At 40.8% G+C, this 14893-nt stretch overlaps 1 protein-coding gene across 8 annotated transcripts in view; it reads right to left on the bottom strand.

Moving 5' to 3' along the window:
- Positions 1–14893, bottom strand: part of Oseg5 (intraflagellar transport protein Oseg5) — a 237411-nt gene that overhangs the window by 80877 nt on the left and 141641 nt on the right. For all 8 annotated transcript variants that reach the window (XR_011732726.1, XM_071782394.1, XM_071782393.1 and 5 more), the window contains one exon: positions 2053–2193. Coding sequence is in view for 7 of the 8 variants with exons in the window: in XM_071782394.1 (XP_071638495.1) it covers positions 2053–2193 (141 nt within the window). In the remaining variant the exon portion in view is untranslated. The remainder of the gene's footprint in view (positions 1–2052; positions 2194–14893) is intronic.

Below are 14893 nucleotides of genomic sequence, written 5' to 3'. Positions count from 1 at the left end.
AAACCGCTTTTTATATAAACATATAAGACATTATAAGGGTTTTTTTTCCCGGGTACTCTCTACATGGATAAATGCTTCTTATATATAGTTTATATATAAATTATATGAACTCATACATTCATGTCAAATTGTATATGGAACATTTATATATATTTAAATATATTTTAATCGCCTGTATAATTATATATAATCATATATAATTATATAGGGTTATATATACTTCCATATGAATCTTATATGTATTCATACATGAGTGCATATATGATCTATTGTTCATATCTAGTTATATTTGGAATTATATACGCCCATATATAATGATATATGGATCCATATATAATTTTATATAAAGCACCAAATTTCATATATAGTCACATATAATCATATATATTTATATATAATTATATATAATCTTTTTTGCCCGGGAGAGGCGCAAAGTAGAGCGATAACAGTGGCGCAGTGAGTAATCGCTTGTTTTAGGGAGAGCGTTTGAGTCAGCCGAGCCCTGAGTGTCCCGCAGGGGGAATTGATCCGCGCAATTCCTTGGACCTAACGCACCTACGGATCGACCTGAGTTCAAAACCGCGGATATAAACACACAACTATATGTACACACGAACGCACGCACGCACGCACGCACGCACGCACACACACACACACACACACACCCACCCACCCACACACACACACACACACACACACACACACACACACACACACACACACTCACACCCACACACACACCCACACCCACACCCACACCCACACCCACTCACACACACACACACGCGCACGCACACACACACACACACACACACACACACACACACACACACACACACACACACACACACACGTACACACACGCACTACCTGCAGGGGGAATTGATCCGCGCAATTCCTTGGACCTAACAAACCCAAGGATTGTCCTGAGTTCCCAACACCGCAGACATACACGAATAATTACACATACATACACGAATAATTGGTTCTAGGAAGAAATCTTCCCGGAAAAATCCTCCCCGAAAATGAGCTCCCGGAAAAAATCTCCCCATCCAAAAATCCAGTAATACTGTATTTTAAATTGTGTGGCATTATTTGTGGGGCTCCACTACCGTTAACCCTTAAATGCCACACCTCTCAAGAATCTCGTAAATGACATGAGGGGTCTAAAAGACCCCAGCATAAAAAATGTCTCGTTACTCATTGATTTTTTTATCTTTAGTTATGAAAATTTTTTTCAATGTTGTTCAAGGCTTAGAAAAGAGAATAAAATGCTTATATTATATTATTACTATAAAAATAAATTATATTATTACTATATCATTTAAATTAAGTCTACGTTTCTCGCAGGAAGTTTTCGTGCATCGCATTTTATCAGATTTCATATAATTTACGCTAGGTGAAAAAAAAACAATCACCTAGCGTAAACTATACTGATCGACTATATCATTTTATCGCGTTTAACTGTTGATTTATATTGTTTGTATTTTTCATGTATATTAATTTGTTTACACGCTGAAGATGACACAAAGAAAGTGTCGAAACGTCCGAATATGTATTGACTAATAGATTTTATCTTATTGACTATATTTTGATTGCGCAATAATTACCGCGCGTGGCTCCGATTGCCTCTTTCACTTTTCCTTATTTATTCAGGAGAGCCTACACTTATTAGTTTATTATAAAATATACAGTTTTATTATGTTTTTTTATTTGTAGTATAAGAGATGTCAGAATAAGATCGAAAATAAAGCTATATAATAACTGTATAACTAAGAAATACTTTTATTTGAGATACGCAGATGCATTGTTTATTGTAATTTGCGCAGGAACTATACTATATTCGACTTCTTTTTTAAAATGTTTAAACATTCACACATTATTTCATATAGCTCGAAATGTTCTAGAAACAATCTACTTCTTTTTTTTTAAATTAATTTTGAAATGCATCCACTCTCTCAATATGGCAAAAAATTGCAAATACACATTCTATAGATTACCTAATAACTATATGCATGTGTGTGTATATGTATGTTATAAAATTAATCTTACCCCATTTTTATCACAAAGCTTGATTGTATTAAAAGATCCAACAGCAAAATAACTGCCAGAAGAGTGGCACCAGCTAATTGCTGTCACAGGATGATCACCAACATTACTACTGTATAGTTGATGACCGGCAGCGTCCCATACCTGTGTTAAAAATGTTTTTACTTTATTTTTAAAACATACAATAAAAATTGCAAGCAAATTAATTTTTGCACTAAATATGTGATATAAATACAGAATAGAAATTATTTTACAATTTATACTTATGAAATAAATCCTACTATTTTTTAACGAATAAAACAGTTTTTTAATTTATAGAAATACAATAGAAATTGTATTCTGCGAATATTATATTTCTATAAATTTCATCTTTTTTATATTTTAATTCATCAAAATATGTATGATTTTTAAAATCACGTACAGCTATACAAATGGAGTTTACGAAAACTACAAAATGATAACATGTTCTTGACCAATATCAAGAGACGTGGCAGTGTTTCGCATCAAGTGTAAGCGCCTGCAACATGGACAGCGTGATCAAAAGTGTCTGTTATACCTTAAGTTCAGCGGAGATACAACAGTCACATCTAAAAAATGGTTAAACGAATGAAATGTTTAATGGGTTCAATTGCTTGGGGTCATATTATATAATAAAAATGTCTTTATTTTTTTCTACATCAAATAATATTAAAGGAGATTTTTAAATATTGTTGCGCCTGCTCCGAGTCCATACGGAGACACCGGTATGCAACGAGTCGCGATACGCGGTACAATCACGCATTAAAGCCCTCGAGAATGCAGATCCTGCGACTGATAAAGAGCATCTTTTCGAACAACAGATACAGCAACGCGCTAGCTTTGAGAATCCTTACTTTTCTGTAACATCGCGATACGATATTACTCTTGAAATGTTCGGTCAACCCGAAATTCGTACAACTCTACGCTCGGAGAGCAACCATACGGTTAATTTTAGGGAAACGCGTATTAGGCTTCCCAAGATACTTTTGCCAGTTGTTTCAGGTTCTTACGAGGATTGGTAATCATACCAAGACACTTTCGAAAAGCTATAATCCATCAAAATGGAGATCTAACTGAGATTGAAAAGTTTCACTACTTACGCTTTTCAATAAAGGACAAGGCTGCGGAAATTATAAAGTCCATAGACACGAAAATGGATAATTATTATGATACATGGGCAGCCGTCAAGGAACGTTTTGACAATAAACGTTGGATTATACAAAAACACATCAGAGCCATATTTGATGTACCAGCTCTTAACAAAGAAAATCATTCAGCTCTGCGTGAGTTATTCGACACTACACTTACGCGCTCTCAAGGCTCTTAATAGGCCTACTGAATCTTGAAACGATTTAATTATTCATATTGTTGGAGTAACCGAAATGCTTTCGCACTTTCTTTGTTTATATTCCTTCTTATCACAATATTTCCTTTGTATTACTTTCAGGTGTGTTTACGAACTCATGTCGCACCACATATTGTAACTGCGTGCGACAATCTATGTATGTGTGTATGTTGTGTGGTCGCGTTCCCGCACGATCATGTTCAGTTGCTCTCGTAGCTTCCGAGAGTATAGTCGATTCTAATAAAGTATTAAGCTCGCGCCACAATTCACTTTCTTTTACTGATTCCTCGCCTTATTAATCTATCGTTTAATAGTAATAGTGTAAAGTTTCTATTTTAAGAGTTGACGCACCGTTGGTTCTTACGGTACTGACCGCGAGTTATTTCACGGGGAGATGTCAGGAAATGGATGTAGACGGGTGAAAGACGATATTCAGATATTAATAAGGAAAAGGTAACTTTATTACACGAGAGATGCATAAAGACGCCTACTCGATCCAGCGTCAAGCATCACCGCAACAGGTTATGGGCCCAGGACGTTCGGTTTGGGTGAGAGACTCGTAAAATCCGAAGACTAGAGTGAATCGTGTAATTGTCGCGAGTGTAGCCGCTGGAGTTACGCGTGAGGTGAACTTACACGTGGCATAGAGAGAGTCGACAAACATGGCGGAAGAGATTTCCGTGAAGACCATCGGTAAGTTGAACGGCAAGAATTTTCAGTGTTGGTTTCAAGTGACCGCAGCGTTGCAAGGTTACGGCATCTATGATGTCGTGATTGAAAAAAGGCCGACGGACTTGACGACTGCGGAAGGAAAGAATTGGACAAGAGAAGACGCAAAAGCGAAATTCATCCTGTCTTCGTCTATCAAGGAAGAGCAAATGAGCTGCTTAATCACCTGCAAGACGTCACACGAGATGTGAATCAAGCTGAGCGCTATTCATGAGCAAAAGTCAGCGAACAATAAATTAATCCTAACGCAAAAATTTCAAGAATATCGAATGAGCACGAGCGATTCGGCAATACAGCACGTGGCAAAAGTGCAAAATATAGCGGCTCAGCTAGCTGATCTCGGTGAACGCATGTCTGACGTGGCCATAATGGCGAAGATATTAGCCAGCCTGCCGGCGAAGTACAACCCCCTGAAAACAGCTTGGGACAGCGTCATGGTATCGGAGCAAACCATTCCAAATCTGCAGGAACGGTTGCTCAAAGAAGAGGCTCGATTAGCCTATGACGACAAGACCACAAACGCACTTGCTGCGGTGAGTGTACAGAAGAAACACAAAGGAAAGTATTTGTCTCAAGGAAACACACAGAAAGGTCAGATGAAAGACAAGAGCGAGATCGAGTGTTATTTCTGCCACAGGAAAGGACATTTCGCCCGAGAATGTAGGTATAAGAGAAGAAACGCCAGTCAGAAGCCCGAGAAGTCTGGACAGTCTTCCCAAAACTGTGCTTTTGTTTCCACAGTCAATAAACAATGTGATGAAACTCAACCGTCGGTGCCTGCCAACCAAATGAAAGCGTTGCTCAGTTCGAGTGAAGTGTGGTTGATGGACAGCGGAGCGTCTAAGCATATTATCTACAGACGAGAGTGGCTTGAGAATTATGAGCCGGTTACGGGAGAAGAAATACGGCTCGGAGACAACGGCGTCTGTGCAGTGCGTGGGACAGGTACGGTGAGAATTCAAAAATTGGTGGACAGTCAGTGGTTTCCGTCAGTGATCGAAGATGTGTTATACGTCCCAGACATCAAGAAAAACTTGTTTTCGGTAGGAGTCTGCACCTCAAAAGGCTTTAATGTTACGTTTCGAGGACAAAGTGTTTCAATTTTAAAGGAAGACACAGTTGTCGCTCAGGGTGTAAAGCAGGAGAACGGAGTGTTTAGGATGCTCTTCAAGACGTCGGAAGCCGACGGTGCCGTCAATGAGGTCAACCTTTCAACTGCGAGCCTGAGAGTATGGCATGAGAGGCTTGGACACGTGAACAGCTGTACCGTGTGTGACATGGTGAAAAAGGGAGTGGTGAAAGGCGTGAAGTTGAGGAACATGCAAGATTTCTTTTGCCAAGCGTGCCAAATGGGTAAGCTACATCGATCCTCTTTTAATTCGACAGAAGAGAAGAAGAAACTGCCAGGAGAATTCATCCATTCCGACGTTTGTGGGCCAATGTCGGTGGAGTCTCTTAAAGGAGCGAAGTATTTCCTCTCTTTTGTGGACGATGCATCGGGCTATCGGCAAGTTTACTTTTTGAGACACAAGTCTGACACTGTCGAATTTTTTAAACAGTTCGAATGTCTAGTACATAACCAGTTTGGACGGCGGATGAAAGTGCTACGCACCGATAATGGCACCGAATTTTGTAATCATGATATGAAGAGACTCTTGGCGAGCAAGGGTATACGCCACGAAACCACTGCACCAGGTACTCCCGAGCAAAATGGGAAAGCCGAGAGAGAAAATCGCACCATCGTCGAGAGCGCCAGGACGATGCTTGAGGCGAAAAACTCACCAAAGGCACTTTGGGCAGAGGCGGTGAACACCGCTGTTTACGTTTTGAATAGAACCTCCTCAACCGGCAACAATCTGGCTACCCCTTACAAAATCTGGTACGGCAACAAGCCTGACATAGCACATTTGCGTGTTTTCGGATCAGATGCATATACTTACGTGGACAGGCAGTTCCGAGGGAAATTGATTCCAAAGCAGAAAAGGGAATCCTAGTGGGGTATGAAGGCGATTCGTCAAATTATCGTATTTATTACCCACAGAAGAGGACAGTGTTAGTCTCGAAACACGTCAAAAATGAAGAAAGTTCATCCACAGTGGAACTCAAAAATACACAAGAAAAAGAAGAAGAAGAAGAAGAGCTGAAGTTCCAGGCGAACTACAAAGACATGCAAGATTCAGGAGAGCAGAAAGGAGACGTGGTAAGTGTACCAGATACAGACACTGCCGGAGAGCGGAATGCAGTTAGTCCGGGAGGTAGATCAGCGGCGAGCCAACGGGAATTGAGAGACAGGGGCAACATTAAACCACCCTCCAGATTAGAAGTCAACGTGGCGGAACACATTCCAAAAACTTTCAAAGAAGCCATAAGCGGGTTAGATGGCGACAAGTGGTCGCAAGCCATCGCTGAAAAGCTGAAAGCACACCGAAGAAACGGAACGTGGATTCTGGTACCGCGGAAAGGCGTCAAGACACCCGTTGATTCGAAGTGGGTGTTCAAAATTTTGTACGACACTGCAGGTAATATTTGTCGTTACAAAGCGCGGTTGTGCGCGAAAGGTTTCCGCCAGCGGGAAGGAGTGGATTATTCAGAAACCTTTTCACCAGTAGTCCGTTACGACTCCCTACGAGTTTTTTTATCCATGGTAACACAACTAGATCTGAAAATGTTACAATTCGACGTGAAGACCTCTTTTCTCCATGGTGACCTCATTGAAGAGATTTTTATGGAGGTACCAGAAGGTCTGTGTGTCGACGGTAATAAAGGTGATGTGATCTGTTTGTTACAAAAGTCGTTGTACGGTTTAAAACAAGCACCGCGGTGCTGGAACGATAAGTTCACAGACTTCCTTGTACAATTCGGTTTCGTACAGTGTAGTTTCGATGTATGTATTTTTATAGGTCAAGTTGATAATAAGATAGTGTATTTAGCGTTATTCATAGACGATGGACTAATTGCTTCAAGAAATAAGACTGCTTTAGAGTTAGTATTGAACAAATTGAGCGACGAATTCGAGATAACGACAGGGAACGGTAGAAGCTTTGTGGGGGTACAAATAGAGAGAGACAAAGTTAACAAAACAATGTTTATCCACCAAGAAGCCTACGCGCTTCAGATCTTGAATAGATTCAATATGAGCGAGGCCAAGCCTGTGAGTGTCCCAGCTGATGTTCATGTCTGTCTGAAACCAGCAGAAGACAAAAACAATCGCTTAGCAGTTCCTTTTCGCGAAGTAGTTGGCTCACTCATGTTTTTGACCGTGGTAACACGTCCAGACCTGGCCTACGCTGTTAACAATGTTAGCAAATACCTTGCCAATCCTGATAAAAGCCATTGGCAAGCTGTCAAGAGCATTCTCAAGTATTTAAAAAGCACTACGAGTTTAGGCATAGTTTATAGAGCTGGTGGAAACGAGTCTCAGTTGATAGGTTTCGCGGATGCCGACTATGCTGGAGATATCGAGACGAGAAGGTCTACTACCGGTTATGCCTTCTGCTTTGCTAACGGTATAATTACTTGGCGTTCGAAAAAGCAACCATTGGTCACGTTAAGCACTACCGAGGCCGAGTACGTGGCTGCAGCCTTGGCGACTCAGAAATGCGTTTGGCTCAGAAGATTTATTGACAGAACTTGAGTGCGCTAATGATAAATCAATCCCGCTGTATATTGACAACCAGAGCGCGATTAAACTTGTGCATAACCCAGAATATCATCAGCGTACAAAACATATTGATATAAAGTTCCACTTTATTAGAGAAGAAGTCAAAGATGGTCCGTCAAAGTTATTTATATTCCTAGCGAACAACAACGAGCCGATCTATTTACAAAAGCGTTGCCAAAATGTCGTTTCAAATTCTTATGTGAAAGTCTAGGTATAGGAGAATCATACGAAAGTGCTCAAACGGTGAGAGTGTTGGAGTAACCGAAATGCTTTCGCACTTTCTTTGTTTATATTCCTTATTTTTATCACAATATTTCCTTTGTATTACTTTCAAGTGTATTTACGAACTCATGTCACACCACATATTGTAACTGCGTGCGACGATCTATGTATGTGTGTATGTTGTGTGGTCGCGTTCCCGCACGATCATGTTCAGTTGCTCTCGTAGCTTCCGAGAGTATAGTCGATTCTAATAAAATATTAAGCTTGCGCCACAATTCACTTTTGTTTACTGATTCCTCGCCTTATTAATCTATCGCCAACACATATAATAGTTTCTAAGCTCGACATAGCTACGAATAAAGCCTGTCAAAACGTTGTCAAGCTTTAAAGTCAATTCACAGTAGAACTCATAACAGCGCAACAAATAATTCTGTTCAGAAAGTACAAGGGTACATTGGTCGCTAACATCGCTACATCTAATTTATCTTGTCCTTTATGTAAAAAAAATCATCAATTATATCATTGCGAAGAGTTTCTTAAATTACCAGTCGAGGATAGAATTAAGAATGCGAAAAAAGCTCATCTTTGTATAAAGTGTCTAAGATCTACGACCCATCAATCCAAACTTTGTAATCAAGCGCCTGTCGCAAATGCAGCAAAAAGCATAACACCTTATTACATACGTCTACCATAGATAACTCAGATCAATCGTCATCGAATACAAAGACGTCTCCTGATAAATCAACAGACGCTCCACTTCCAGTTTCCACACAAAGCATTTCAAGTCATCGTCCGTTGAGCGTTTTGCTGTCTACAGCCATTGTGAATATTTATGATTCTAACAACAAACCCCTTTCTTGTCGCGCACTACTTGATAGCGGTTCTCAAATGAATTTTATAACGCAAGAGCTTGCTGATAAATTGCAGCTCAGGGAAAGATTTCTTGAAATGTCAGTGGCAAGCGTCATGGAAGGAATAGTTCGTGTTAAGAGTTTCGTAAATGTATGGGTTAAATCACGTTTCAATAACTTTAGCGAGAATATAGATTGCGTAGTATTACCAAAAATAACCCAACATCTACCGCAAAATTTGCTATCCATCCAAAATTTCGTGATACCTAAAAACATAAAATTAGCAGATCCAAACTTTAACGTACCGTCTAGTATTGACATGCTTATAGGCGCTGTTATTTTGGCGAATCATATGTGCTGGCCAAATCAAACAATCTAAAAATCTACCGATTCTACAAAAAACTCATTTTGGATGGGTAGTATCAGGTTGTACTGCGATTGACATGGCTGGACCGACTCATTCGGTTAACTTTCATTTAACTATATCCAATGATTTAAGTCATGAGTAAAATCGTTTCTGGGAAGTAGAGCACAACATTTCTTCACATACACTAACAAGTGAAAAGCGTGCCTGCGAGGAGCTATTCTTGAAAAAATTGCGGCGAAATTCTAAAGGACGTTTTATCGTCAAATTACCAATAAAACAAGACAAACTTGATAAACTAGGCAATTCTAAGGACATAGCCTTACGACGCTTCACGGCACTAGAAGCGGCGCGTCTTATAACCCAACCTGATATGTACTTTGAGTACAAGAAGTTCATGCAAGAGTACATTGACTTAGGACACATGCGCGAAGTAGATAGTTCGATGGAATCCACTCCAAATCAATCTTACTACCTACCACATCACGCAGTAAGAAAGGAAACAAGTATGACTACTAAATTCAGAGTAGTGTTCAACGGTTTATCCAAGACTGACACTGGCATTTCCTTGAATGATGCATTAATGGTCGGTCTTAACCTACAAGAAGATCTCCTCCATTTTAGCGAGATTCCACACTTTTTTGATTGCTCTGACGGCCGATGTAGTCAAGATGTACAGGCAAATACTAATTGATCCATCACACACACCTCTCCAACGTATTTTCTGGCGCAAAGCAATTAACGAGCTCATCAAAATATACATGTTACTCACAGTGACATACGGTACGTCTTCCGCAGCATTCGAAGCAATCAAGGCTATGAAAAAATTAGCTGAAGATTATGCAGAACGTTATCCAACTGCATCCAAGATACTGTTGCGAGACTTCTACGTTGATGATTTGGTCTCCGGGGCAGATACACTGAGAAGCCTTAACGATTAAAGATGAACTTACCCAATTGTTGCAAGAAGGAAAATTCGAACTGAGAAAATGGGCGTCCAACAAACCCTCCTTACAAGGTGAAAAATCCTCAGTCAATCAAGAGGAATTTATTTTGGCAGCTGACAAGGAAACAGAAAGACGCACTCTAGGCATCATATGAGATTACAATTCCATCACATTCAAATTCTTTAGTATCAACTGTGTACCACCACTTGAAACTCCCACGAAAAGAGGCATTATATCCAGAATCGCTTTAATTTTTTATTACTAGACCCTCTGGGATTACTAGGCTTTCATTAACAGCATTCGAAGGAGAATCGTTTGTACCCGTTTGTACCTCCGTTAAAATCGTTTGTACCTCAAAGAAACCGGAAGTACAGGCTTTTCAAAATACGTCCAAGAGGTAGTTTTGTCAATTTTAAAGATATCGAAAAACGGCTAGCGGCATTCGAAGGAGAATCATTTGTACTCGTTTGTACCTCCGTTAAAATCGTTTGTACCTCAAAGGAACCGGAAGTACAGACTTTTCAAAATACGCCCAAGAGGTAGTTTCGTCAATTTTAGAAATATCGAAAAACGGCCAACGGCATTCGAAAGAGAAGCTTGCATTTGTTTGTGACTTTATTTATATCTTTAGAGTAAAGAACGCAGCGATCAAAATATTGATGATGAAAGAATTTATTATTTTTTTACATTATGTTAATTTGTACGTGCTGTCTATTTTGACATCGTAGTAGTGCTACTCTTTGAAATATATAATATTAGCATGCGTTTATTGTATAATTGTGTTGCATTCCTGCGCTTGGCGTAATCCAGAACTAACGACGAGGACGTGACAGGATTCTAGTTCCGTTTTGTTTTTTATTTTTTTATGTATTTTTTAATTTTTTTAATATTTTTTCTTTTTTAATTTTTTTTTACATTTATTTTTTAAATCTTTCTGGTTTAAATTTTTTTCTATTTGTAGTTTCTTATTTCTAGTCTGCGCCTGCATGGTTAGGCTTCGTATTACATTCGTTTTACGGCTTTATTAAGTGCCAAGGGAAAGAGATAGTTTTTGGAGTATTTTTGAAACGTGCTGAAGTGGTCCGAAGTGTGAGTTTTACGCAAACATCTTTTTATTTGGAAGTGCTTTGCATGAATTCTCAGCGTGTCATTTCTCGCCTCTGGCGTCGCGATCTAATGGCTGCGGCGAATACCCAGGAGCCTTAAACGTATAATATAGTGCAATCGATTCAAGACAGCGGAAACATAACGCGAGAGAAAGAGGAGTGTGCTGTTTCGCTTTTGTTTATTCGCAGAAGCTAGCCGAGCGCGCGTTTATCAGTTGTCACACGCGCGATATACTTATCCCCTTGCTCCCGCACAGCGCGCTTTCTATTCACTCTTGCCTGTCTAGTGTGCTTTGCCGCCAAAGCTCAGTCAATCTCTCCCAGACCCGCCGTAGATTTAACTCTCCTTAATTATGTATCCTTTGCTTGGATAACACCATTTTGCGAACTTTTCTTTTATATGAGTTGTTTTAGCTACTTCGTGCCACTGCGAGATCACAGAAACTTTAACTGTTCTGATTCTCTAACTCTAACCGGAAGATTTTATTGATTAAAGAAACGTAAGTTTCGTGATTAAATTGGATTGTCATTAAACGACGCGATGATGGTAGGGCCAGTTATTCAAGACAACCTCATTTTTGTGCTTTTAAGGTTTAGGACTTATCGTTACGTTCTCGTAGCTGACATAATAAAAATGTATCGGCAAATATTGATACATCCATCTCAAACGAAACTACAGAGAATCTTATGGCGTGACGACAAGACCTCCGATGTTCAAACATTCGAGTTGGCCACTGTCACTTATGGCACAGCCGCTGCGTCCTATCTGGCCACGAGATGTCTCCTCGATTTAGCGGAGCGGTACGCAAATGAATTCCCACTAGGATCGCTGCATTTAAAACGCAATTTCTACGTGGATGATCTGCTCACCGGAGCAGACTCAAAGTCGGAGGCTTTAGCAATACGCGATCAATTAATACAATTACTAAAGTTAGGCTCCTTTGAACTTAGCAAATGGGGATCCAATTGCCCTGAGATTGCTAGCGGGTATTAGTGATCGAAGCGATAGGCTCGTGGCCTTTGACAAGGACAACAACTTTCGCGTATTGGGCACGGCATGGGATATGCGCGACGATTTTTTTCGCTTTTTGTTAAATCCTGTGCAATCTTCGAACACCATCACAAAGCGCTCCATACTCTCAGAACTGGCAAAATTATTTTATCCTTTGGGACTACTTGGTCCGACCATAGTGGTAGCGAAAATCATTTTGCAAAACCTGTGGCAGTCGGGTGTGAGCTGGGACAAATCCGTCCCCCAGAATGTCCATACGAAGTGGTTACAGTTTAGGTTACAACTCTCGAATATCGATAAATTACAGATACCTCGTTGTGTCAAGTATAAAGCAGAAGCACGATTTATACAAATCCATGACTATTGTGACGCGAGTGAAAGCGCTTACGGCGCTTGCGTTTATGTCCGCACTCGATTAGGGCCAGAAAGCTATGTTTCTTATCTCCTTTGCTCGAAATCCCGCGTGGCTCCTGTTAAGGCTGTTTCTCTCCCGCATCTCGAATTGGCCGCGGCATTGTTGTTGTCACAGTTGATTGATAAGGTTAGATCATCCATTGACACTACCGACATGAAAATATTACTGTGGTCAGATTCCACCATAGCGCTCAACTGAATAAACTCCCATTCGCGTCGATGGTCAACATTCGTTACTAACCGCGTAGGGGAGATCCAAAGATTGACAGAGCGGTCTAATTGGCGACACGTCAAATCATCAGATAATCCCGCAGACGTCTTGTCAAGGGGACTGCTCCCAAACGAATTGGTAAATTTGGAGTTGTGGTGGCGTGGCCCTTCTTATCTAATGCTACCGGAACACGACTGGCCCAGTGGCGAATTTAAAGTTCTCACCGAGGGCGTCCCCGAGCAAAAGGTCGCCTGTTCAGTTGCTTCTTCGTTCGATTTCAGCACCATAAACGATTTAATTGACAGGTATTGTAACCTAAATAAAACGTGCAGGATCATAGCATACTGCTTTAAGTTTCTCACCGCCAACGCGTCTAAACCTTCTACTGTAGAAGTATCTCCGCAGGAAATATCGCGCTCATTAAAGTTGTTATGCAAAAAGGTTCAAAGGCAGAGTTTTCACGCGGAATATGACTCATTAAGCCGGCATGAAAATATTAGCAACTCAAGTAAGCTAAAATCTTTAGCTCCGTTCATGGAAGACGATAATTTAATCAGAGTAAGTGGCAGATTAAAGAATTCAGAACTATGCTATGATGCTTGTCACCAAATAGTGCTTCCGCAAAATCATAATTTAACCAAACAAATAATAGAACACGAACATTTACGCAACCTGCATTTCGGTTTGCAGGTTACCATGGCGTCAGTCAGACAACGTTTTTGGCTACTAGCTTTAAGGTCAACAGCACGCCGGGTCATTGACAGTTGTATCACTTGTTTCAAGGCTCGTCCCGTCTTTTCCGAGGCTCAAATGGGTCTTTTACCGGCATCTAGAGTCACGGTCTCTCGACCTTTTTCTCATTGCGGCGTAAATTATGCCGGACCAGTGACCTTGCGAGAAGGGAGCCGACGTAATTCACGCAATCGTAAGGCGTATATAACCGTCTTCGTTTGCTTTGCGACGAAGGCAGTGCACTTAAAAATAGTCAGCGACCTTACTACTGACGCATTCATCGCTGCGCTAAAAATGCTCATTTCTCGAAGAGGAAAGCCTGACCAAATGTACTCCGACAACGCGACGACGTTCGTTGGAGCTCAGAGGCAACTAAAGGAATTTTATGACCTTTTGCGAACAGATGAAGCGCAAACAACAATCGGGCAATTTTTGCGCGGCCATGAAACCACATGAAATTTTATACCTCCTAATGCGCCACATTTTGGTGGCCTTTATTGGGAGGCGGCTGTTAAATCCGCAAAATACCATCTCGGGCGAATCGTGGGCGGGCAGAAATTGACCTTCGAGGAAATGTCGACTACTTTATGCGAAATTGAAGCCGTGTTGAACTTGCGACCTCTTATGCCACTGAGCTCCGACCCAAACGATATGGCGTACCTAAGTCCCGGACACTTTCTGGTTGGCGCACCACTGAGTAGCTTTCCCATCTCTGATTTAAGCGCTACAAATGTAAACCGACTCACGCGGTGGCAAATGGTTCAGCAGATGCGTCAGCATTTTTGGACCAGATGGAGCAATGAGTATTTGAATTCCCTTCAGGAGCGCCACAAATGGCAACAGTCAAAAGGTCAGCAATTAAAGCCAGGACAGCTGGTCATGATAAAGCAACAAGGTCTCGCGCCATTGAAATGGCTAACCGGACGAGCAGAGCAAGTGCATCTCGGAGCGGACGGTATAGCTCGCTCAGCCACTGTTAAAATGGCCAAGGGGTCTTACGATAGGCCATTAACCAAGTTAGCCGTATTACCTGCGTGAGTCGCGTAATTTCGTTGAAATTTAAACATTTTTTTGTTTGTTTACTTTGCGTTGTTTATATAGCGAAATCGACATTCCTTTAAATGTGTGAAATTAGTTGTAAGTTCATCGGACCTGCGTTCGGGTTCTTAGATCTTATCCAGCCTAAATTCAAAAGAGATTCTTATTTTACTCGAACTTGTTCAGTTATTGTA

Source organism: Temnothorax longispinosus, chromosome 6 (genome assembly GCF_030848805.1).
Source record: "Temnothorax longispinosus isolate EJ_2023e chromosome 6, Tlon_JGU_v1, whole genome shotgun sequence".
Lineage (NCBI taxonomy): Eukaryota > Metazoa > Arthropoda > Insecta > Hymenoptera > Formicidae > Temnothorax > Temnothorax longispinosus.
The sequence above is the reverse complement of the archived record's forward strand: the minus strand, read 5'-3'. Positions and strand labels throughout refer to the sequence as shown.